Source organism: Marmota flaviventris, chromosome 1 (genome assembly GCF_047511675.1).
Source record: "Marmota flaviventris isolate mMarFla1 chromosome 1, mMarFla1.hap1, whole genome shotgun sequence".
In the NCBI taxonomy this organism is placed as follows: domain Eukaryota; kingdom Metazoa; phylum Chordata; class Mammalia; order Rodentia; family Sciuridae; genus Marmota; species Marmota flaviventris.
This window is the reverse complement of record NC_092498.1, coordinates 80,285,593-80,313,172: the sequence shown is the minus strand read 5'-3', so window position 1 is coordinate 80,313,172 and position 27,580 is coordinate 80,285,593. Positions and strand designations below refer to the sequence as shown.

General features: G+C 35.3%; 1 protein-coding gene across 1 annotated transcript in view; it reads right to left on the bottom strand.

The window, feature by feature from the left end:
- Positions 1-4,324: 4,324 nt before the first annotated feature.
- Positions 4,325-27,580, bottom strand: part of Itgb8 (integrin subunit beta 8) — an 89,983-nt gene continuing 66,727 nt past the window's right edge. The window contains exons 7-14 of the mRNA XM_027932746.2: positions 20,718-20,813; positions 17,539-17,628; positions 14,221-14,355; positions 11,917-12,322; positions 9,281-9,506; positions 8,257-8,363; positions 4,819-4,982; positions 4,325-4,724 (exon numbers count right to left, since the gene is read on the bottom strand). Of these exons, the coding sequence (XP_027788547.1) occupies positions 4,602-4,724; positions 4,819-4,982; positions 8,257-8,363; positions 9,281-9,506; positions 11,917-12,322; positions 14,221-14,355; positions 17,539-17,628; positions 20,718-20,813 (1,347 nt within the window). The 3' untranslated portion in view covers positions 4,325-4,601. The remainder of the gene's footprint in view (positions 4,725-4,818; positions 4,983-8,256; positions 8,364-9,280; positions 9,507-11,916; positions 12,323-14,220; positions 14,356-17,538; positions 17,629-20,717; positions 20,814-27,580) is intronic.

Here is a 27,580-nt window from a genome sequence, read left to right as displayed (position 1 = left end):
TTTTCTTATAATTTAGAATTAAAATATTTTATACTAAATATTTTTAATAAAATCTATGTACCATACTTGTCATTGTGTGGAATTCATCAGAATCACATTTGTCTGTGGCATAGTGTAAAGTTGGTCAAAGATCTTTACACGTGTCACATATTTTCCATCCTTGATTGCAGTGGTTATTTTATTGTGTTAGACAATTTTAACTGAAGTTGATCATAAAGACTAGAAATCTCATTAATAGAGTTAGCTTCCAAAGATAAATTTTAAGCAGAAAAATATTTCAGGTAGATACAAGAGTAGTGTCATTACTCTCAGGTATTTCAAAAAAAGCTGCCCAGAGAGCTGAACAATTGTTTCACATAATCAAAATAATTTAAATATGCAGTTTTAAAACAGTCACTACATGGGCTTGAAGGCAAATGTATCAGAACCAAGGAAAACATCAAAAGAACAAAAAGGATAAAGAAAGATTAAACAAAAGTAGGAGGACCCAAGAGCAAAGTTGTTTTCCACAAGACTGGTTGTTTCATATTTTCTTCCATTGATAAAAGACAAACAAGATGCTACAAAATCTAATTACGATGGTTTCATGGAATATTTTTCCAGTTAGTTTTGTTTACAAGTGAGATGATCATATACAGAGGATCCCTTAAGAAAGGAATAAAAAAAAAATGTTAAGTGAAATAAACTTACCCATTCTAGTCAGTTAGTGAGGATTGTTGAATTAATCATCACTTAGCATAGAACATAAACGGAAGCCTGAAGGAGCTTTTGCAACTTAAAGATCTGCAGAAGATGAGTTGATTATCAGACAGTCAGGCTCCCTATTGAGTTGTGATTCAATTGTATTGAAAACTGGCTTCAGATGTTACCAGACATTAATTCATAAAAATTTAAAAGAACAGGATTATCCCATACCTATGAATGTTTATTTAAAGGTGAATTAGTGCAATATTTAAGCACACTTTTCAACACTGCACCTAAGATGCCAACAATTTCAGAAGACATGACAATTTTGGAGAGGTTAAATTGAAAAACTGTCTTAGAATCAATGAGACACACATATAGATGTGGGTGATCAGTTAGATATAATAAATTGCTATGGAGGAATTTTAAAAGAAGATGCAAATGATCCGAAAGAACGTTCTGCATTCACTTGAAAAGGTTTGCGGTGGATGAAATGGAGTTCTTAAGGTCAACATAGGTAAGAATAGCCATAAATTGGATATTAAGAGTATACAAAAGAGAGTGAAATATGCACATGAATGGGTCTGTCTTTGTGCAGGAGCATAAATTCAAATGAGTGTTAAAATCAAGAGGTGTCTGGAAATGAAGAATTTAATTATGCCACTAAATTCCATTATTTTAAACAATTAGGCTAGTTGAGCCTAAAGCTTTAAGGAAATCTTGGGAAAAGCGAATGGGAAAAAAATAGGATTTAGGATAACAGGAACAATTTATAATTTGATGGAGAGAAGCAATCTAATTTTATAGCTCATCCTGAAATATTTCAGTATCTCATGGATGCCTTTTGTTACACATCATAATATCTTCTGGGGAGGTTAAGTGAATGCTAAAAAAAAGAAGGAATTTATTCTTTAGTGAAGTGTTGAATATGATGCACCCACTAATGTTAGTATTTTGAGTTTTTTAAAAAAATTGCCTCCAGAGATATCTAGTATTGTTCTTGGTGTGGTGGTGGTTGTTATTTTTATAAATCAAAACTAAAATGAACATTTAGAACATAATCTGATTTCTAGTGAGTTTTTATGTCTTCCAGAGAATGTTATGGCTTAATAAATACTAGCAAATTTCAAAGAATATATTGAACACTTATGAGCACATGTGCACTGCAGTGTAAAGATGCCCTAGAGAAATAAGTTGCATCCAGTTGTGTCGTAGTGTGCATGGGGCACATTTTCATAATCATTACATACTTGAGGGCACAAAATTGTTGCCGTACCAAGACATGTTGTTCAAGTTCTAAGTTTTGTTAATAATTTAAAATTGTGTTTAATATCAATGAATACAAAAGGCTCCTGTGGTCATAGTAGTTGAAAATAGGCTCTATTTACATAAATTATTTAATCTAAGAATACCCTGTTTCCCCTTATCTTTTAATTAATTCTAACTAGTCAAATATTAATTCACTTCTCAGAAACCATTACACAGAAAAATATCAATTATTCAAGTAAAGTATAAGCCCTAAAACCTTTAAGAATTAGCTCTTTAAGTAGGAAAAAGAAAAAAAAAAAAAGGAAAACAGGAAAAAAAGCATATGACATTCAGAGACAGCTACAGTCATCACTTAGCTTTAAATTGCCTACAAGGAAGTTTGTCTCTTCCTATGTTAACAGCTTGGTCCATTTTAAAGTTAGTGCAAACTAGTGAGATTAAAAAAAAAAATCCTTGATTTTTAAGGACTTCATTTTCTTAAGCTCTTTTGCTCATTTCCATATGGAAATTAGTTTGTAGCTCATAAACACTGAACTATTAATTTTTAAATTGCCAGCATTTTAATTAAAGGATATCTCCCACTTTTTTTCATTTTGGGAGGTTGTCAGACATACATTTATATATTTATGAAAGGATATTATATTTGATAGGCTTAAAATTACAAATTTTACATTATCTTTAGTTACCAAAGTTTTCTTACATGAGTCCAGTATTGAATTATGTCAATGTTCCCAAGTTTCTCACTTGGAATGCATTCATTTTAGTATTATAATTGCTTGGCTGCAGAGAACAGCTCATGGAGCTGCTGTCCGCTGGCTCCAGAAAAACTAAACATGTTTTTCAGTTCTCTTTAGGGTTGAATATAGGATGGAGGTGAGTCTTCATCTAGAACTTTCACTGAAGTTCTGGAAGACAGAAAATCTGGGAATTACAAGAAGATGGTTTAAATATATTGTTTGGTTGTCATAGGTAAAATTCTGGACTGCTCAGAGGATAGTGGGACAGCTAGTCCATGATTCAGACTGAGTAAGTCTGTAGGGATATGGTAATTGTGAAGAAGTTTCCATTGGGGAAGGTAGAGATGTATTCAGGTCTTGAGTTGAGCAGGGTATAACCCCAGAGGGTGCTGTTCGTACAGATTTATAATGTGAAGGATTTCCCCATATTTCCACCACATTGCTGTCTCTTCTCAGAAGCTGATTAGCAGGAAAGACTAGAACCCATTATGGACAACTCAATTGGAATTACTCTTCTCTACTTCTGAAAATTTCTCACAAGCATATATTTAAGACTTCAGTAAAATCACATTTTAAAATATTTGCCAATTGAATATTTTAAAGTCCGAGAGGTAGCATAACATCATGCAATGAACACTGGCCTGCAATTAGAAGTCAGAACTCCTTCTCTAATGCTGCCACTTTTATCTCCTGGGTGGTTTTTAAGTAACCACTTAAACTTTGTAAGCCTTAATTCCCTGACTAACTAAAATGGAGAATTATCTTATTTTTAAGATATTACCTTCCCTCTTCCAATTTTATATTCTTATGAATCCTAGTGAATAGGTTTGGGGCAATTCAGGGAAAGAATGTCCTTAGGCTGCACTGAAGGGCAAAAATAATATAGCTTTTCATCTGAAAAATGTTGATATCTACTTGGACTCAAAAAATCTAAGAAAACTCATTCAAAAGTGTAGTACATTGCTGAGGCAGAGTTTCTAAATACCTTGTGAATTCCAACCTACAGATCAGGCAAATGAAATAGTGAAACAATCCATCCAGTTTACCAGGTAAGAAGATACCACATCTTCAAACAATGAAGCTATTCAGGTTTACATGCTACTTTACAGTGTCCCTTATTAACATTCAGCTTTTAAAACCAGTATTCTAATAAAGTGACATTGTATTACACGTTTTTTATGGCAGTAGTAACTTAGCACTTATTTAATCCAGTCATCTGCAATATATATAAACTTATCCTGGAAGAAGGAAAAACAAAATATAAATGCAAAGAAGAAAGAACATTGGCATTAGTATCCATTTTGTGAAAAGAAGGAAACATAAACACACATGCATCAAACTACACAGTCTCAAAATAGTATCCCTTATGATTAAGGTTCTATGCTGTTCACCTCCTGAATGAATGAAACACCAACAATTTATTCATCTAATTGTTTTTGTCTAGTCACTGCCAATTGCTGAAGCATTTGGCCACTTCGGTATGTAACTACCAGGTTTTGTTTTTCATCCACATGTTCTGGCAGGAATGACTTGCACCCTTGTAGGGACACGAGGCTCGCCTGTCTCACAGCATCGTGTCTTTCTGGGATGTGTAGGAATGGCAGGTACCTGTAAAGTGTAATCAGTGCTCTTCAGAGGATCTACATTCTATGCTGATCTAAATAAGTTATATATTACAGTAAAGTGCTACAACGACACTAGTCTCAAACAGTAGTAAGACACATTTTTCTCTGAAAAGTTCAGCAGCTGTGTGAGTCACATGACAATGAGGATGCTTGTCAGTCTTCATACAACCAGGAACTGGCATGACCTTGAACAATTTTTCTCCTCCTGTGACTTTTACAATTTTACTTTTTTAGGAGCAATTATTTTAAAAAATACAGTTTTCCATAAAGTTTTCTTGTATCTTTTTTAGAAGTTACACCTGAAATTCTCATGAGCATTTAGTTTGCTGATATCCAATTTTATTTCTTCAGGTTTCTCACGGCGGTAGGTTACTGTTCTTGTGCAAACACTTTGCAGAAGCAACTTATCCTTGATGGAGAAGAAATATTGTTATCAATTAAAGACCTAACTATTGCAACTAGACAATAAAATACTGATAATTATATTTTAAAAATTCACTGACCTTTTTTGAGGCAGACACTCTGTAATCTGATGAGGACTTAATTTTATTACTATTCCATTGTAGTATCGCCTGCCTAATGATAAGGACTTTAAGCAGCCCAATCAAGAATGTAACTATGAATATGATGAAAAATATTCTTAAGTAGCTTGGGCTAGATAAACATTCTGTAATAAAGCAAACAAGTTAACATTAAACAAAGCCAGTCAATCAAAGAATTCTAGCAAGTAAACAGTGTTCACATCTTATAATTAATAGAACCAGAGACTTGTACAAATTTGCATTTTCAAAACAAGGGACTGACATTACTGTTGACTCAGAAAAGTAAAGTAATTTTTATTGCACATTTATTATTAAAATATTTTCAAAAGAGAACTTCCCTTTGGGAACAGACACAATGAAAATATTTAATAACATCATTTCTTTCCAGCCTGATTCTATAATTGTCTTAGCTGGAATATGTCCAAGTCCCTTACCCAGATATAATTATATCCATGATAGAGAGAGGGGCAGCTTTTGTGGTGTGTACTTTTGAACACCAAGTGGAAAATCAGATTTTAAGAACTGCTCAACACCTCTGGGCATCAGCATGTGTTCCTCTTGTTATGCTTTCTCTTCATTTGTTGCACACCAGTAATGGAAAATAAAGTAAACATTTGCAGAAGCTGAAATCAGTACTACTCTAATAGATGAATAAATATTGCCTCTGAAATTGCAGTGTAAGGTTTCATTATTATTATGCATGGCTTCAGCAGGAAATAGGAGTGTCCAATTTGGGATAATACACAAATCTTTTGCTTCAATTTTACTTCATTTACTTTTTACTTCTCTGTAAACTAAATCCGTTTGCCTTTAAAAATTCATTATGTGCTTTTCCAAAGACAAATCATTAATTATTCTCTGGGGAAAGAAATGCCCTGTTAAGATGAGGGCCATGCTAGATCTCTCTTTTAGCACCAGGCCTTTGGCAAACTCTCATTGGAAAACCTGCAGCCTCTGTTGTTGCCAGAGGCATCCCCCTTATCATAGAGGAACATGGTTGCATAACAGCAAGTATTCCACAGAACTCAACAGCTGCCCCAGATTCATAAAATTACTTCCGGGCTAGAAAAGACATTGTGTTCCTCTGCCCATTTTACAGACTTTGGGGACCTTATGTTAATTTTAGAGTCTCCCTGGAGAAGGCCACTAAGAAGAAGACCTGCCAATGCATTATGCAATTGTGGGTGATTTGGACTCAATTTTTAGCAGTGACCAAGTATGCTCCCAAATAAGGCCAGAACTCTATATGACAAGGGCCTCTCTGAATGAGAAAACTTAATGAAGCCCCAATTCTTTTGGTCAGTAATAAGGGGTCTTGAACAAAAGGTCAGAGGCAGACCCCAGGGCTACTCATCAAGTGGAAATACCAGATTCCAAAGCAAGTCTTCCATTGTCACAGACCTCAGGGAGACAGAATCCAAAATGCTGTGTTGGAAGGTGGCACCTTTGAGTCTTCCACAGGAGAATGATCCCCAAATCTTTCTCCCCCAACAGATTGCCATTTCCCTTAGATGATCTGGCTACTCAAACCAGCTAAGGCAGGTCCTCAGAGGGAACACGTGGCTTGATTCCACTTACTGGCTTCTTGCCTGGTGGGCACTTAGCCAGAGAGACTGAAAGAAGACCCTTGAAGTGTGATTGAGAGGATAGATAATAGAGGTGCCTAACCAATGCCCTTTCCCTGTCCTTGCACAATAGAGGTTAAGGGGAGGGGAAACCCTCTAGCTCCTCATCAAGTTCAGAAGTATTCCTAATAAGTTAGCAGTTGTAGGGCAATTGTAAGGCTCAACTCTGCCTGTATTTTGAAAGGTTGCTAGGGATGGTCAAACATCTACCCCCAGCCTATGCTTTTCTTAATTGAGATTGGGTCAGAGCTTTTCCTAGGAGCTTTAAGGGGATACTATTTGTAACCACCCTTCAGTCACAGTAGTGTTTACTTAACATAATAAATGACATGTTGATAGGAAGGGCCCTATTTATTAGAAAGGCACTTTGCTTTTGGGAGTGATTGCTGTAGCCCCAGCTGGCAGCACATGGGACTCTGTTTGGAGCCAAATTCATCATGAGCTAAGATCAGTGCAGATGTGAAACCAAAAGGAAACAAAGCTCCGGAGAATGTTTATTCTTCTCGGCAGTCTCTCTAAGGGCTGGGATTTTTTCTTACAGGTTGGAGGAGAAACTTGAAATAATAGAAGCAATGGAAATGTTTCCTATAAAGTAACCTAATTTTTAGCTCTTATGGAGTTAGGAATTCATTTCTAACTCCTTTGAACACCTGTGAAAAAATGGGGTTCCAGCTTTTTGAGTTCTAATGAACTTTCATTTAAAAACAGACTTTGCTCATAACTCTCACATGGTTTTTCCATTTACAAATCATCTTTTGCTGTAGATACTTGTTTCACGGTCGTTGGCTCATTAAGGTCACAACAACCCTTTGAGGTGGATACTATTTATATCTCTATTTAACAGATGAGAAAACTGAGGCTCAGGAAATTTTTCAGGAGGACTGCTATTTCTTAACAAGTAATGCTTAGGGCTTAAGCCAAGGACTTCAGACTAAAAGTTCCATATTGTTTTCATTGTGTTACATTTATCATCATTCCCCCCACTAAACTGCATGCTATCAGAATGAGAAATACAAGGAATGACCCTTTGGATGTTACATAGATTACAAAAGCAGTTCATTGCTCCTTGAGATTTTGTAGCTTCACCTGAAACACGAGAGTGTGAGTTAAAGGAAACAGGAGTGTCCAATTTGGGATAAAACACAAATCTCTTGCTTTAATTTTACTTCATTTACTTTTTACTTCTCTGTTAACCAAATCTCTTTGCCTTTAAAAATTCATTATGTGCTTTTCCAAAGACAAATAATTAATTATTCTCTGGGGAAAGAAATGCCCTGTTAAGATGAGGGCCATGCTGGATCTCTCTTTTAGCAGTTCTGAACTGGAAGCAACTTTGGGTTATGAAGGAAAATTATGGCTCCACAATCTTTATCTCTCAGTGAAGGGATCCCCTGTTGGGAACCTGTATTTTTTGGCTCATGGAGATCTTTCTAGTCAATTTATTTGGATGTCCTTCCATGGAGGTACACAGCATGGAAATAGAGCGGTGAAGCAGAGGTGTAAAACATTAACTACTCAGGAACATCATCTCTGGGAGATTTCAAAAAGCAAATCACAAACTCATTACATTTTGTCCATAAATGTGTGCAGACTTATTTACTGTATTTCCATGTTGACTCAATAAAATTGTATTAAAAATAAAGAAGTGTTTCATATTGAAACCAAAATTGAAGTTCTTAGTCTTTTCCTTAGCATGGTTAATTATGAGAACTTTGGGGGAATGTGGTCCTCCACAGATACACTATAATGCTTTGATTATGAATCTTCCATTTACCTGATGTTTGATGCCCATAATGCTGGTCCATGAGAGCACATGAGGTTTTGCACTGATCAAGTATAGCTTGAGACAGATTGTGAGGGTGAAGGCATTGCATACAATTCCTGTGAGAGGAACTTAAAACATTAGTTCTTTTAAAAGCAGATAAACTATAATATTTTCTAGGAAAAATAAAATAACAACTTAACAACAAATAGATACTGCAAATTTAGATTAGTTCCATTTGAAATAACTCTATCATTATGTTGAAGTATTGCATTTCCAAATAATTTAAATAAGTGACTATGCATAATAGAATTACAGATTTGAGAGAGAAATCATTTTAAAAATCTGAATTATGCAAACTGGAAAGTACACTGATGTTTAGATTGGTGGTCTGTGAGCAGGTCTCAGACTGTCATTGGAAAATCAATTACTAACACAAAACAATTATGTTGCTTTCATTTAGCATGTTACCTTTTGTTTATTTATCACTTATTTCTAGAGTAAGTCATAGCCACCATCATTCTTTATCATGAAAATATTAAAAGTAAAGCACAATGATAACTTAGTCAACATTTTTTCTACAATCATCATGCACCAAATACAAAGGTGTGCTTTTATTCTGCTTTTCACATTTAATTTAATTTAATTCTTTCACAGAACTTTAACATTATTATGTTTATCCATCATCATCCTTACTTTCAAACTCAGGAAACTGAGACATAGAAGATTTTTAACAACTTGTCTTACACAATTAATTAGTCATCATCTTTGTAGCAAATAGCCTCTATTTTCCAAAACTTATTAAAAAAAAAAAAACTAAGGTAGTGAGTGTCTGGATTTATTGTGATGCTCTACAGCTAGTTATTGGGCTGAGATTGGAATTCAAGTCCTCTAATTTTTAAAATGTCTCCATTCACTTCTTTTTTAGCATGAAGGTAACAATTTGTCTGGCAACTCTGAGATTAAGAAAGGCAGAACCAACAAAAACAGCAGCTGCAGGGCTGCTTTACGACTGCGGAAGTCAGAGAGCTCATACCAGTTTTCACTGCAGGCTGTGTGACAAGTGGGACAGTGCTCACAGAAGCGGCCGATGCTCCGGGGATCTGTGCACTCACACCTGCCGCACACACACGTGCCTCTGCCGCTGCACACCTGGCCTTTTGAATTGACACAGTGCTGGGATGATGCTGAGGGGCACTGGCATCGATCCCCTTCCCATCCGCTGAAGCACTGGCATCTGCCTGCTTCACACTCTCCATGCCCTGCAACCAAGACACACCACGACCCACATTAGGGACGCCACTGACTTGTGAAGAGTTTCCACGTGTGGATTCACTTCCCACCTCCACAGAAATGAACAGGTAGTCAAGTGAATGGAAACCGCATCATTTTCTATTCATCTGACCTAAAGAGTGCCGGAATTTAGGAAAGATGTCCTATTGTAGATAATCTCTCGTACTAATATACTGTGCTAACAAATGTGAAGGAAGTCCCTCCTGTGGTGGCTGCCCGACTCTCTAAGTGTCATACGTTCAGTTTTAAATTAAGACACAGAAATATAAAGAAGTTACAAAAGCCAAAGTAATGTCATGTGACATGAGATCAGAAGATAAGAGTATTTGATTAATGACTTCCAAAATCTGTTCTCATAGTTGCACTATTGCTAAGGGCTGGGAATGACTTGGAAGGACTAGGAGGCAAACCCTCATAGTGCTTCAGTGTGGTGAAGGCTATGTTTAAAGATAAAATTTTCTGAGGAGTTGAAATAATTCTCTCATATCCTCAGAATAGCATTTAGTAGATTATCAGTGCTGTTCTCATCTCTGCTGTGAGCTATGATTAGGTGGCAAATGGCAAGAAGAAAGGAAGACGGTGTGTGTGAGGGGTGGGGAGTGTGCACGTGCACAAGGGGCCTTTATGCACACAAGCTGAGGAAACATTGGTTATACATAATTAAATGAATTTTTGATTGCTGAAAGTGTCCAAAATTTAATCTGCCAATGCAAATTAGAAATCTTCAAGAAGGGGGTACATTTTACAGGATTGTGCAGTATTTTTCAAGCTTTTTTAGCTACAAGTCAATTAATCTTCCCTTCCTCCTTCCTTCCCTCCCTTCTGTTCCTTGCCTTCTTTTCCTCATTTCCTTTCTCTCTTTTATTGCTGAGCACCTTACAAGTTAACTGTCCCACAAGGTCCACTGCTGGATCAGCTCAGCTTGTTAAGTGTAAAACTAATGAGGTCCAGGCCAAACAGATGTCCTCCAGACCCTGCTTCCCTGTACAGCCTGCAAATGGAGTCCTGGCCAGCTGACCTGGGAACATGTGCTTTTATTCCTCGGGGAGACTAGATGATGCATGTCAGCCCTACAGTTTTCACTTACATACAAACCATTCAAAGCAGATTCTCAAGTGCTTGTGGGTCAGTAGTATCATAGTCACATGGAAGGGTCAGTACATGATTCTTGGATATTTTGCAGCAGAGAATGGGATTCTCAATGTATTTGAAATGTCTTTGAGGAACTGACAGCTGTAGAGAAAGTCTTTCTGTTTCCTGTAAAATAACATTTCCTTTCCCTATAAAATATAGTAGACAACGGCTGATTCATTCTAAAGTTATCTATAATCCATCTTCTCTGATTCCAGCTACAGTTGAATAAATGTTTGAAATACAAAACATTCCGTGTACATAATAGAATAAAAAGATAATTTGCCATCACGCATTTAGGTAACATATTTTGAATTTTTAGCTTTTGTAACAATATAAAATTTATTTTTATAGGCTGTTACTTTCCATATTCTTACAGTAATGAAATATTTTCATTCATCAACAACTTAACAAATATTTATCTACTACAATGCAAATGCTAAAAAGGCATTTTCACAGTAAGTGAAATTATTATATGAACTCAGATGGCAGAGAGTTTAATATATTTTAAAATAATATTTTAATATTCAAGTGTTGCACAGTTATTGGACTCTAACCTGTAGGTGGCAGTAAGCTGAATTAGACACAAAGTAACATTGATATTTTTATTTTAATTCATTTCATTTTAAAATGTGGTCTGTGTGTGGCCACAAAGACTAATCTTCTAGATTACTTAATAATCCAGTATTTTCTTGAAGAATGCTGTCCTCTGGCAATTCTGTTGCTGGTGGTGGTCCAAAAATAAACTGCTGAGGTTTAAATTACCACAAACTTACAATACCATCTATAATGATGCTTTAAGAATTTTCCAATGAATGAAAAGTATATTTTTATAGCTCACTCCCCCCTCATCCTGACAGAAATAAAATCCTCTGAGCAATCTGGAGTGAGTAACCTTTTGCTAGAATGAATCAGACCCTTGTGGAAGAATACCCTCATTCTTTTGGAAAACGTGTCAGCCATCATCAGTAATTTCCCCTTCTGGGATGTTCTTTCCAAGATCAAAGAATATTTGAGAATTACAATTAATTTTAGGTTTTTATTTAGAAGTATATCCTGTATACTTTAAACATAAATATTAAAACCCCTGCTGTGACTGTTGTGGTGACCTAATTTTGCAGACTATGAAACTGTGAGTATTAAATTCAGATTCAGTGATGGCAATTTGTAACATTTTTAAAGATACATGAGACTATATACTACCAGGATAGTGGTTAGTAAAAATTACCTGTATGTATTTATACTCACCAGCACACAGATTTCCATGGTGATATGGACAAGAAAAATCATCCTTTTCACAGTATTTTCCATACACTTTTCCAAGCTTAATTTTGTGACATACACATTTCCCACAAATACAGACTCCTCGACCACTGCAAACAGGTTGGTCCTTGTGTAACCTGCAACTCTCGGACGGAAATGAATCTTCATCAAAATGGCATTTACTCTCGTCACATTGCAAACACTTGGAGTCCAGGAAAGTTTCATCCTCACACTTTCCTTTAGGTCCTCTGTGGTCCTCACACTGACAACTGCAGCGCCTGTGTATGTGAATTTTAGTGGTTTCATTGAAACCAATAGGTTTGATTTTTGCATAGTTTTTTCCTCCTGTGACATCACATTTTTTCATTGTAACTGTTACATTGAAAAGAACCTAAATTTAGGAAGAAAAAGGAAATATAATTACATCCTTTGATATTTTTATTGCCAATATTATATGTGTCAGTATATTTCAATCAATAATATAATAGCATTTAGAGTAATTGTTTATAAAATACCCAGGCAAGTTTTTTCACATGTAGATGCAAAATCCCTTTTAATGTCTTTTATTTTCTGATTAATAAACTAAAGAATTAGAGAAACCAATGATTGCTAATTGCCTATAATACACCATTAAACAGACTTGATCCTGTTTATGTGAAGTGCCTACTCCACCTTCCTATTTTCAAGTTGGACTAAAATCATTACAATTTAAAAATAATCTGTGTTTTTGGTTGGAAATTATGTTATATGTCATGATACAAAAAGAACTAAATTTAGGCTTCAACATGTATTAGGAGTTTGATTCAGCCTTATTATAAGTTGGTGTTGGTGCTGTACTTTTGTCTTAAGAATGTTAAGGATTAACAGATGTGTAGGATAATGTGGTCATTGCCATTATTAATCGTAGAGCAAAACTTGGGGTTTATATAATTAAGAGGTCAGATGACTATTCCTTAGAGTCACATTGTTTATACAACTTGGTTGAAAGTCAAGGGGAAAAAGAAATGTAGGAAAAAAGAAAGAAAGAAAGAAAAAACCCTAAGAAGTAAGAAAACCATTGCTCCAAACTTGAGATTTTTGAAAGAATTAATTCATTCTTCAGTAAGTAACTTAATGTTATCTTATGATAGAAAAAAAATTTCTTTATATTTAATGAAAATCAAATGTGTATTTTGTAAACTGCTGTATGATGGCTTTTGAACAAAATCCAAGGACTGATTATAGAGGAAACTACAGAATTAGAAACTTGCAGTAATTAATTTAAAATGTACAGCTTGTAGGCACAATTATACTACCCACAAATTCTAAAATTCTCAAGAGGGAAAATATATTCTAACTACAGAAAAGTCTCCTTTTATTGAGAATGTTCTACCTCTTTCCATCACTTTTTATCTCTAGGACCTGACATGTAAGCAATTAATAAAATTATAGAGGAGGCTAGGGATGTGGCTCACGGGTAAAGCACTTGCCTGGCCTAAGTGAGGCCCTGAGTTCAATCCCCAGCACCACAAAAAAATCACTACTACTACCACTACTAATAATAATAATTTTAAAAAAATACAATCATAGAACCTTGGAGTTAGCAGGGAGATGAAAAGTCTTCTAGTCCAAGCCATCTGTTTAAAAATGAGATAAGTCATGCCCCAAGAGGAAAACGACTCACTGGAGATATCTTTACCCCACAAGGATCTCTGTGTGTGCTTCTCTGCTGTGCCTCTCTACTGTGCCAATTCTTGGAGAATCCCTACTCCTCTGGTCCTTTTTCCTGATGCTACTGTGATTTAGGCCTCTTTGTTTTCATCTCATTTCAACTCCTCCTTTTTTATTGTTCTCAATTTCCCTACCTGATTATGAATGGACTGAGGCAAACACAAAGTGAAAGATTTTGAAATTCTTAGACTTTATCAATTGTGTCATTCTTCCCTATAGCTTATTACTTTCAATATCACATTTACCCTTGAGAATAAGCAGATTTGAATCCAAAAGGAGATGTGATTTCCTCTTCTATACCAATTGGGTCACCTACGTTGGAAGTTACTGTTATTAAACAAGTGTTCAACATAATACATATTTATTTATTTTAACTTGAGGGTTCAAGAGAATAGTTAATTGAGTTAAAACAAGAAGGTAACTTTGAGAAGAGACAATGAAAGTTACTTTGAAGTATAAATAAAATGCCTGGAGTCAGCAGTTAAGTACAATTATTCAGAATGGTTTGGTTTTTCTGTGAGGAAAGCATGCCAAACAAGTTTAGCTTATTTTAAATAAGAAAAACGCACACCCACATACTTCATCATTGCTTGTCACATTTCCACATCCATCGGTGCCTGGCTTTCTGGCCCCATCTGGACAAATGGCTGTGATGTTGAAATAGACACCTTGTACCTGGTTTTCCACCTGCACTTTCACTTCTGAAATGAGTTTCTGTGGAGACATCATCTTTTAATTAAATGCTGAAATGGTTTCAAATATAAGCAATGAAGCAGAGTCAAGCTTATCCAATTACTCTAGGTTTAATTTTTTACTAAGTCAAAGAGTCTGTCTTTGTAAAAGGATGAATAAATACAGTGTTTCCACATAATGACCCAATTACGTTTGAAATATGTAAGAAATACTGAAAGATTAGATTATCTGCATTTAAATGGTTCTATTTTCCCCATTGTGCATTTCGATTACTTCAAAACTATTTCTCACTCAACGTGTTATGAAAATTATCTTTCAAAATTCAGTGCTACTTACATATTATGATACAGTTTAAGTAAAACATTGAGACCATATATCACAAAGGGTGAATTTCCATAGCTAAAAACATGAAACATGCTTCTGACAGATAACAGCTGTTAAAAAAAAACATTTTAATTTCAAACACTTTATACTATCATGAAAGCTAAAATGCCTTATTGATACAGAGTTGAAAGGTACAGTTTGGGAAGGAATGACCTGACAGACATGTTCCTCTAAGAATGGCTTATAAATTGTGTTAAGACCCGAGGGCTTGCTTTTGTTAGTCAAATTTGTACCAAGCCTTCATTCCAAACTAGGGCTTCTAAACTAGGCAGAAAAAAATTCATTGATTTACACTCATTTATATGCTCATTCAGTATATGATTTAGTGGCTATCACGTATTAGATATATAGTAATTTCTTCTATCTCAATCTCTTAAGTTCCAAAGGATCTAGCTACTTTAATTATGTCTTTCAGATCTGTGTGCATTTTATCCCATAAAATTAAGAGTCAACTAAATGCAAAAACCCATAGCTTATACTTGTAAACAAAGGAAGAAAAGAGGCAGTGTAGGAAGAAAAAAAATACTTTCAGAGGATTCTAATCCTTTACGTGAATAATTTTTCTTTTCCAATGGTATAATCAATAAAGGTACATGGGCTTACTGATTAATAATTGAGCATGGAATTCTGATAGCATATCTTTAGAAAAAAATACTTTCCTCAAATTCATGAGAATTATTTGGATTAAAAAAGACCATCTCAGCACCCCTCCTCCCCATTTTGAGGCAGGGTCTTACTATGTTGCACAGACTGGCCTGCAACTTGCAATCCTCCTGAGCAGCTAGAATTACAGGCCTGTACCACCATGTTAGAGAAGTCACACACTGCAACTGTTAATTGAATAATTTTGGCAAACCAAAAGGAACTTTCAAGGATATGCAAACGATGGATATGCAATAATATGTCAGATCAGAAGGAAATACTTAATTCAAGGAGTGTGCTCAGATTACCCTTCAGAAATTCTGTTTTAAGACTTTAAGCCAGTTAGGCCCATGTTTTTCAAGCAATATGTAAAGATAGATATCTAAAATATTTCCCAGTTTTAGGATGTAGGAATTAATCTCCTGACACAATCTGAAGCTTCCCCTTTAATATCTAATCAGTAATGAGACAGATTATTTTTTCTGTTTTAAGATTCTTCAATGAATTGGGAATTGTTTCTGTTGGATGGTGAAGACAAGATAAAATTTCAGAAGAATTTTGAAAATATAGACACATAAAAAATGACAGAATCTCAACCTAAGGTAGTTAGCCAGAGTTGAGTTTGTTTTGCTTTTTAATTGATGTCACTGTAAGATCAGTCAGAACCACAGTGGGATCAGACATCCCATATCTGTTCTAGACAAATAAAGAAATTAAAGCAGATACTTTGGTCTCCTTTCCTTGGATACTGTATGACACATAGGTGAAAAGTTGTCAGTTTATGCTCCTTGCTTGGGGTAATAAATGGTCTCATACTATAGCAGTTCAGTCCTAACAGTATAAATTCCTTTCTTATGTGGATTCTTCTCAGAAACACACTTTTGATGAGAAAAAAATTATATGCACATTTGATTTTTCTTGATAAAAATCCCTAGTCATAACACTCTTTTGTGAGAGATGTCATTTAAGATGTTCTTCCTTATTTCATTCTACACAGTTTCAGACACAAAATAAAAGTTCCCGGCAAAAATAATCTAGCAAGGTTTATTTTCCTTTTAAAGAATAACTTTCAATAATTCTTCATTGTATATCCCGTGTCTACTTTCTGCCTTTCCCTATTGTACTCAAGTTGAAGGCAGGTGCTCCTTGAAGATGATTAGAGAAATCTGAGGTTTTTTTTCTCCACGTTTTGGCTGTTCTTTACACTATTCAACTCTTACATGTTTGGGAAGGGAATCAGAGAATTTGGGAAAATGAGACTTTATAACTGGCCCATAAATTCAAGGTCTAATCGAGCAAGCTTGATACTACATAAAAACGACAAAAGAAAAATAGGTGATATTATAAAGCAGGAAACACCTGGAGCATGACGTTGAACACCTGGATTCTGATCCTGATTCCTCTGATTAGCTGTGTGACCTTTGGTTAATTTGCTTCACTTCTCTGTTTCCACAAATATACAATGAGAGTAGTAACACCTGCCTAGGTGAGGATTAAACGAAGTCATGTGTGAAAAGTGTCTGGTTCTTAGTGGTATTACAACATTACAGCACATATGACATGAAGCCATGACCCAGTTTGAGAGAACAGATGTTTCTTTAAATTCTTTGCATTCAGTTGCCCACTCTTCACAGGATTGATAAGAGCATACAACCATAAATAACAGACCATACTTGTCAAGGTGATTCTTTTACTCAAACTGTTTTGATGAATGTGCTCAAATAATTGACTGAACAATCAAATGATTGCTCATAGAGAACAAAGTCATCTTAGTAATCTCTATGTCCCAGATAATTCATTTCCCCTGGCAGGTTGTTTCTTTAAATAACAGTGTGGATTTCATAATTCATGAAAAAGGGAAATTATGCAATTTCTTGGTAACAAAATGCTTTCTGTAACCATGAGTAGGTAACTCATTGAGCATTGAATTTGGAAGGAAACTGAGAAAGTCTCAGGCCCAGTGTTGGATGGCTGTCAACGAGACCACATAGTCTCCCAAGGGACCATGGTAGTTTGTGCTAATACCGGGCCTAAATGCCAGATTCCCTGTTCCTAATTTTATGTTCTTTCTACCACTCCTCTCAAGATGATACAGCACTAGTTGGTATGTTGTCACAGAAATGTTTATTTGGAAAGTTAAAGTTTATTTGGCAAAAATCGTATATGATATATGCATACCTTGTAGGCATCTACTACCAAATTGTTGAGGTTAGCAGCCTTTGATTCTATCTCACCAGCAATGGTGCCAGGCAAAAGGGGTAGAAGGTCCTAGAAAACACATCAGTTGAATTTACATAATGGCAAACTCTGCAGTGGTTCAGCGATCAACAAATATTTAATATTTTTCCATTACCAATGGAAGATGAGATATTATATGAAGGAAAAATATAAAACATGAAAAATATAAGCAACCTGGCAGGACTGCAAGCCCTTATACCCATGAAAAGGTAGTGTGTATGTGTGTGTGTGTGTGTGTGTGTGTGGGCACACATGCAAATAAACATTCATGAGCATGGGTGTGTACATCCTGAATTACATGATGACCTAAAAATATCATTAGAATTATATCAGAATTTCCAAAGCATCTTCCATGGAACACAGCCCTAAGAGACTTAGATGAAAAATGTTCTAAGGGCAAAAAAGATTGGGAAGTTCTGCATATCTTTATTCTATCCAGAGATCCAAATTGCACATTTTCAAACTAAAACGTTGAGCAGTCCTGTAATTTGTAAATAATTTGACTCAGTTTAATGCAGCATTCCCCAATGCTTCTTTAAATGCCAAACCTCTTTTCTTAATATATATATATTTTATAGAACTGCTGACCCATGGGACATGTTGTATCAGACAGTAGGAAAATCAGAGTTACAGGTGGAGCTTCAAAGAAGAGGAGTTTGTGATGGGTAATGCTTACTAATTTTGGAGGAGATGCTATTACCAGGGAGAATGTGAGAATGAGCAAAGGCTTACAGGGCTACAAGAGGAAGAAAAGCAGTTGGACTAGAATAAAGGTGCATATTTATAAGAGTTCAGATTATGAAAGTCTTAAAATCCACTTATTCACTCATTTTTTCAGTTCAAAAGCATCATTAACTTTCTTCTATATACTATCCATATTTAAACACCAACAATTTGTTATCTCAAGTCATAGGGAAAAATGTATCACAGATTTTAAAAATTCATTTATTAACAGATGCTTTTATTGAGCATCTATTATATACTACTTCGGAAATGCTAACTTACTAGACCACATAGTTTCTGTCCTTAAGGATCTCACAGGTCTGTAAATGATAATTCCACAAAATATAAGCCACATGAAGCATTTGTGCACAGAAGCTATTAAGCAGGATGCCTGGCAAGGACTGCAGAGACGGGGAAAGTTATCAGGGGCTGTTTCCTTAAGGAGATGACTTATAAGCTCTTCGTAGAGGATGGCGAGGGGGAGTGAACCCAGTCATGAGAGAGAATGACTTCCACATATGGGGGTGCAGTGGGGGCAGCAAGAACAAAAGCACAAAGAAAGAAGCAGGTTGGTGAGTGTGTGTGAGGGGGAAGATCAGGCACACTGCTGGAGGGCAAGGTAGGGAAAAGAGGCCCCAGTGAGAGGTAGATAGAACCAGGTGCCAAATTAGAAACTCAGTCCTCTAAATCATAGGGAGCCCCTAGGATATCTTGCTCTAGAAAGTACTGTGGACATACTTGTGATTTCAATGCATCATCTAGCACCACGTGGAGAATGAATTTGGGTGATGAGTTTCAATGCTGTTAGGGTGATAGAAAAATGAAAAAAAAATGAAAGATGGGTGATAGAAAAAGATCCATGAGCAGCTAAAGTAGGTGCCTACAAGGGCGTGTGTGGGACTCAGCAGGGCTCATATGCGGCTTTTGGAGCCTGATGATGTTTACTTTGCTCACAATTCAGTTAATAATAAACCTGGTTTATAGTTTATCAGTCAGTGGCAAATTTATAAAGAACGAGGGAGAATGTGGGAGGACCAATAACTCTCTGAACAATAGAGAAAGAGGAAGCAAAAGCTATCCAAAGCTACATGGTATTCCAAAGTCAACTATTCAGCTTACAGGTTAAGATCACAAGATTTGAGTTGTTAGAAAACTCTGGGCAAGTATTTATCCTCTCAAAATGTTTCCCCATCTTAAAATGAGCAGACTAATAAAACTGCCCTCACTCAGTGAGATGGTAAGATCTCAGATGCATTAGTGTCTCTGAACTCAGTACCTGGCAATAGTTAAGTACTCAGTAAGTAGATGCTGTTCCTCTTGTTATTAAAATGGTTAAAGCCATTTTATTTGGGGCAGAGCCCTACTTCTGTGGATGTTAATTTGTTATCACCTTAAAACGCGGCTTCATGGTATATGGAAATCAGGGAGGGATTAAAGTTTCACTAAATATTTCTAAAGGAATAAATGATATGGTTAAAGTGGCACTTTCAGATGACAAATGTGGCTGTTAGGTGTTAGGTAAATCAGAGAATGTAACACTAGTTTGTGGACAATGAAAATGATTTTAAGTATCCGTTGAAACCAAAAGATAATGTAGTTTCTCTAAAGTTTTAAAAAGTAAGTAAGGGTGCTTGTAGCTAGCCAGTGAGAGGAGTTTGCAGTTGGAAAGTAGAAGGAAGAAATAAAGATAGTAAAGAGATGAAGATCTGGTGGATAGTGATGCATGTTGGAAACAAGGACACCACAGCGTTATAGAAATGAAGAAAAGAGATTCTAGAAGACAGACCCTAAAAAAACCAAAAGACAATTATAGTAAGGCACAGAAGAGGAATTCTATGTTGAGCAACTGCCCCGAAGGATTCAGGACACCACTGAAACCACACCTGCATAGGGGATTTGGCTGGCTCAGTCACTTCTCAGGCTCTTCCTGGTCCTTTAGTAGAAAATATACACCAAAGCTAGATGTGTTGGTGCTATGGAAAATCAAGCAGATAATTCTTTAACTTTAGCCTATGGTAAGAATATGTCCATGGCTAGATTATAAGTAGGAATCTGGACATGAAAGGTATAGATATGAAGTGTGAAGTTCTTTCACCTGATAAGAATCTTTCCTGTTATTGTCACATCCATCATGTCCTTCAGTGTTAGGCTATGCCTATGTATATTGGGTATAATTCTCAAACAGCATTTCATGCATGACTTGTTTCTATGTGTTACAAACCTAGGTCGAATTTGTACTTAAAAGCTAATTTAAGATACAATAAAATGTACTTTAGTTAATACATTATTAAATTCAGGTCATACAATTCCAAATTCTTATCTCTGGTTCCAAGAAGTGCCCTAATTTCAACTACTAATGTAAACATTCTAATTCGTATGTTTAGGAATTGACATACCTTGTACCAATGAAATTGTTTTCCTTGAACTGCAAAAATGACATTAATGTTGTTGTCTATTAGTTTTTCCGAAAGTTGGCCCAGAGAGGGATGTTCCTGAAATGGATAATGAAATAAAGAAAGGAATGAAAATTTGTAGCTCAGCCCCACACACATCCAAACAGCTACTATGAAGAAAGCCTTGTGACTTACGCAACAGCATACTTACTAGGGAAGGGTTATGGTTTTACTAGAGATATTTAAATTTTTTTCATATATAGTATCAATTTGTGCTCTATATGTGTTATATGAATTGTGATGCATTCTGTTGTCATATATAACAAATTAAAATAAAAAAAGAATAAGCTAACATGCTAAAAAAAATTAATGCGTTAGGGACAATTTATAGGAAAAAGCTCCCTAAAAACCTCATTCAGCATAGTACAAAAAATGACCAGGACCTCTTCAGATTAACACTGGACTCAAAGTGATATAATTGAAACATAATTTAATGTTCAGAAATAGAGACACATTAGTGACAACCATATTCTGAGGCAAAATTCAGCAGCATGTGTTGAAATGCAAAATGCTGTGTACATGTATATGCCTGTAAACACATGTGTGCAGGTGTACACACACACACATATTTGATTTGTAACATGATTCAGATAAATTCTCTTTAGAAGCCTAAAATTCTGTGCTCAAATCACAGGTTTGTCACTTTATGACAAAAGGTCTCACTTCCGTCCTCTGTATCATGTGACTGTTATCTGCCTTCTATGACTACTGGCAAGATTAAAAAGATAACAATAATATGTGAACTATTTAGTGTAGCTTCTTGTATCTAGTAGGTACTCAAAACTAATAGTCATTGTGACTTTTCATTTCTAACTTGACAAAGTGTAGATTAAAGATCTTTCAATTTGTTATCATACTTAATTTTTCTTGTCAGATGATATATATCATAAACCTGTTTTACTTTTGGTGAGTAAAATATATGCAGAGCTGTTTGTGGCGATGAGAAAGCTAGGGTTGAGGAGGAGGAGGGGAATAAAATTTATTTTAGAAAATATGAGAAATTGACAACCATAGAAATTGCCATGCAATGTTATACAGTTAGACTTAGTAGCTTTTTTTTTCTTTTTATAAATTCTCTTCTAGGAATTAAAGTGATAATCTCAACTAACAAGTTCGTACTAGACATCTCTCCGAGAGATGGTGTCAAACTCCACTTGCAGTAGCTTTGCCTATTTGTTGGTGCTGATTGCATGAACCAAGGGTTTTGTGACTAAACCTAACCAGTATTATATAATTCAAGTTCAAATCACTCCACAGTTTTTCTCCAGGTTGCACTATCCAATATTAACTGTTTGCTTTAAAAGAAAATTTCACTAAATCAACTTGATGAATATCTCTGTGTTTTTGTAATGACACAAACTTTGTACAAAAGCTAAATTAACTACTTTTGCTTATAACCCAAGTTCTGTGACCCACATATTAAATTTATGTATATAGACCTAAGAAGTAGTGTTCAAAAAATCCTATCAGGGCTTGGGGTAGCTCAATGGTACATAATGTACATAGCATGCATGAGCCCTGGGTTCAAATCCAGGAGAAATAATAACAAATATACTTTCATTTCTATATTGTCTACTGCGGTAGAGGCAACCCAAATTTTCATGAGTTGCATTTAAATGTGATACGAAACCAATTTATAAGGAGCTTAGAAAGCATACCACATGGTTTGCATAACAAAAATTCTACCCAAAGCAATTCTTAAAAATGTAATTTTAAAGCAAAAGAAAAAAAATTACTCAATATAAATTCTGCCAGCTAAATTCTCATTCCTTTTCTAACAAAATGTATAATCTTAAAATAGATTTATGATACTTTGCATAATGCTTAGTAAATTAAATAGAACAAGTAAATGCAAGGTAAGTGTTGATGTATTGGGATTTTTGTCTTGATGGTAAAAACTACTTTTCAAATATTTTTGCTTTCAGAAAAATAATTGCACCTTGTCAAGTACTTACTCCTCTTAATTTATAAAACTATTCATATTTTGAGAAAAATTTAACCCATATAATTTTAATCAGTTTATATTTAACTCACATAAAATCAACATTTAAAGAACAGTCATGAGTGTATGCAGCTTTTGGAGCCTTCTTAATCTCCTTCCTTCCATAAACAGGAAGTCACATTGACCAAAAGTACACAAAATTTAAATCGAGAATGTTCTAGTTTGGTCAGAAACTCATTAAAAAGTCGGATTTTTAAAGTTTGAAAGAACATGTTTTTTGAACCCTGAAGCTAAATCAGTTTGAAAAGAAAATTCCAAGTACCTTGAGGCAGATTTTTTTTTTTATTACAAATGTATAACAGATGCTTAAATAAACCACTGCTGACAAGAGACCTCTGAATGAATAGACCTTTCCAAAGTCCCTTCCCCTTTCTTCAATGAAGCATATCCTTTAAGTATCTTATCTCCTATGTCTTTTACTTTGCTGGCAGGAGAACACACTCCCTCCTAGCCAGCTGTGCTGTTCGATGATGTCACTGCTTCTCAAGTCTCACTCTCCCTCTGTCTAACCTGATTCACATTGTTTCTCCAAACTCTGAGAATAATTAATAGCGATAACAAGCATTTCAGGGGCAAAAGGGAGAAGGCAAAGCAATATGCCAAAACAGCTACTAGATAGTGAAGGCAGTGGGAAGTCACTCATAAATGTCAGAAGGCAAGAGGGGCATGAAAGGTTCATTAGGAGCAAGTTCAAGAGCTAACTGTGGAGATGTGGTAGAATTTTTAAAAAATGTGTATACCTGGGGGATGAAAGGGAAATGTTTAAGAAACCCTTCACCTTCAACAAAATTAATAATTAAAAGTTTATAAAATAATTTCAAATTTGTAGTATTGGATATAGTAATATTTTAACAACTTAGTTAAATAAAATATTTAATTATCTGGTTTATTTTTTAGAGTTCACTTTTTAGAGGAGAGAGACAAATAATATGCAAGCAATCTGATAGCAGAGATTTATTTGGAGATAAAAAGTTTGAAGCATACATTTTCAGCGCACATCCATTGCCTTAGCCTGTGCCTCTCTGAGTGGCAGCATAGTACTAACTGCACAGACCAGGGTTTCTCAATAGCAGTGCTATTGACATTTGGGGCTGGATATTTTCTAGTTTGGGGGATTGTCCTCTGCAGTATAGGATGTCTAGCAGCAACCCTAGAATCTACCCAGTAGAAAGTAGCACCTCCATTACCTGATTGCAACCACCAAAATGTGTCTGGATATGGAAAAGGTCCTCTGAAGGGTAAACCTGCAACAAGTGGGGCCTTTTGAAAGATCATTGAGGTGTGTTCACAAGAGGATTGTGGGATCCTGGCCCCTTCCACTTTCTCTCTTTTGATCCCTGACCACAAGGTGAGAGGTTATGTTCCACCACTTGCTGACACCATTATGTGCCACCACCAGTCCAAAGCAATGTGAGCAACTTATCATGGACTAGAACCCCCAAAACTAGGAGCTAAAATAATCCTTTGTCTTTATAATTTGATTATTTCAGTATTTGTTATAGTGATAGAAAGGTGACTAATATACTATGTGACTGGGCATCTACACTTTTCTGGGATCCAGTTTCCATGTGCATAAACTGATAGAAATAGCAGTAGCTGCCTCTCACACTGATAGTGGGGATAAGTGGGTGAATGCATAAAGGCTTTCACCTGTCTTTCCATAATTACCAAGCCCAAACTAAAGTTGAGTGGGGGGGTTCTATCCTTTTGTCACTCTGCTTGGCATCCACAGCTATGAAGGGGAGTGACTACAGGTGAGGGACTGATTCCCTAGTACCTCCATTTTCTCATTTATAAGACACAAGTAAAGCAGTAGCTCCAACTCACTGGAGTGCTGAGTGCTGTTACATGAAAGTTAAGGGACAGACATCACACACTGATCAATAAAAGACATGTTTTAACAAAAGACGCTAAACAAGAGACATTACTACATATGCTAGATGTGGTCCTTGGATTTGCCTTAATGGACACATCTCACTTATTAACTCCTCATAACGGATCCCTCAGGTGTTTGAATTTGTGGTACTTGCCCAAAATGGTACCAAGTGTAGTCATATACTCTACTTAATGAAGTAAGTAGACATCACAGTAGGAAATATTTGGTTTAATGCTGTCTATTGTTTGCATTAGTTGTTATTATTATTTGTCTCCCCCTAAACAGTGAGGTAATGGAAATTTTCAGGGACACTATAAGTCCCCAATGTAGAAACTCTACTTTATCAGATCCATACTGTTAGATGGCTGAACCCACAAATAACATGAAAAAGCAAGGGAATAAATTTTCCCAAACAAATCAAGATACTCCAATAACAGAATCCATTGGACAACACAGTGGAAGAAATGTCACAGAGGGAGTTTAGAATGTACATAGTTAAATTAATCTGAGAAGTAAAGGATGGTATAAAAAATAAAATCAGAGAAAAAATCCAGGAAGTGAAAGATTACTTCAATAAAGAGGCAGTTTCTCGGGGGGGGGGGGGGGGGGCGGCAGGGGGAAGCAGAAATCCTTGAAATGAAAAAAACAATAAATCAAATTAAAAATTCAACGGAAAGCATCATCAACAGACTAGACCACTTGGAAAACAGAATCTCAAGCAATGAGGACAAAATACATAATCTTAAAAACAGAGTTAATCACATAGAGAAGATGTTAAGAAACCATGAACAGAAGTTGCAAGAACTATGGGATAACATGAAAAGACCAAATTTAAGATTTATAGGGGTAAATGAAGGCACAGAGATATTAACCAAAGGAATGCACAATCTTTTCAATGAAATAATATCAGAAAATTTCCCAAACCTAAAGAATAAAATGGAAAATCAAATACAACAGACTTACAGGACCCCATATGTACAAAATTACAATAGATCCATACCAAGGCACATTATAATGAAAATGCCTAACATATAGAATAAGGATATATTTTAAAGGCTTCTAGAGAAAAAATATAGACTATGTTTAGCGGGAAAACAATTTGTGTCTCAGCTAATTTCTCAACCCAGACTCTCAAAGCTAGGAGGTCCTGGAATAACCTATACCAAGCTCTGAAAGAAAATAGATGCCAACCAAGAATCCCATATTGAACAAAATTAAGTTTCAGATTTTAAGATGAAATAAAAACCTTCCATGATAAACAAAAGTTAAAAAAAAATTGCAACTAAAAAGCTTGCACTACAGAACACTCTCAACAAAAAAAAATATTCAATGAAGAAGAAATGAAAAAAAAAGTGAAAACTAGCAAAGGGAGGAATTACACTAAAGGAATAGTTAATAAAGGAGAAACTAATTCAAATCAAAAACTAGAAATAAGCCCAAATGACCAGGAATACAAATCATATCTCAATAATAACCTTGAACATTAATGGCCTAAATTAATCAATCAAAACACAGACTGGCAGACTGGATTAAAAACAAGACCCACCAATATGCTCTCTCTAAGAGAGTCACCTCATAGGCAAAGGTGTCCGCAAATTGAATGTGAAAGGATGGGAAAAAACATATCACTCACATTGACAGTGTAAACAGGGGTTTCTACCCTCATATCAGATAAAGTGGACTTCAAAGCCAAGGTTAATTAGAAGGGACAAAGAAGGACATTTCATACATGCTTAAGGGAATTGTATGTCAACAAAGCATAACAATTGTAAATATTTATGCCCCCCAAAATGCAGTATCTGTGTACATCAGACAAACCCTTATTAATTTCAAGAATCAAATAGACCACAATACAATAATGCTGAGTAACTTTAACATGCCTCTGTCACCACCAGATAAATCCTCCAAACAAAAACTAAACAAAGAAACTATAGAAGTCAAAAATATAATCGATAATTTAGACTTAACAGACATATATAGAATATTTCATCCATTAATGACTGAATACACTTCCTTCTCAGCAGCACACAGATCCTTCTCTAATATAGACTATGTTATATAAGCTATCACATAAGCTGCCATACATTTGTAATATTACCTTAAACTATTTTTAGCATCTGTTGGGTTATTTTGATAGCTTCCTTTCCATTAATATTAATTTTTGTGTTCTTTCTATTTTCTTGATTAGATTTTTTTATTTTTATCAAATTTTACCTGTATTATTTCTTCTCTATTTCATATATTTCTGATCCTACTCTTATTTTTTCCTTCCCATCACATAATTTGATTGAAAATAATTTGATTGTTATTCTAGCTTCCTTCTGATACAAGTACTTTAAGTTATAAATGTTCATCTGAGTACTGTTTCATCCCACAGATCCTATACTTTAAGCTCGTATTATCACTTACTTCAAAGCATTTTTAATTTTCTTTTCTTGTGCTTTCTTCCTTGACCTCTGAGAGACTTATAAGTGTGTCATTTAATTTTGAAATAGTCGACTTGTGGGGATGGGGTTTTATATATCTTATGGTGATTGATTTCTTTCTTTTTTTTTTTTTTTGTGCTAGGAATTAACTCAAGGGCACTCAACCACTGAAACGCATCCAGATCCCTATTTTGTATTTTATTTAGAGGAAGGGTCTTACTGAGTTGCTTAGCGCTTCACTATTGCTGAGGCTGGCTTAGAATTTGAGGTCCTCCTGCCTCAGCCTCCCAAACTGCTGCGATTACAGGCACACACCACCATGCCCAGCTAAGGTGATTGATTTCTAATGTAATAAGTCATGCAGGAAACACAACCTGCATGATTTCAAATTAAAAATAAAAAGTAATGGAATGCTTTTTATATTGATTGTATTGCTTACATTACATGTCGAACTGATTAAATTGCATACTCAAATATGTGTATTTTATTGCACTTCAATTTT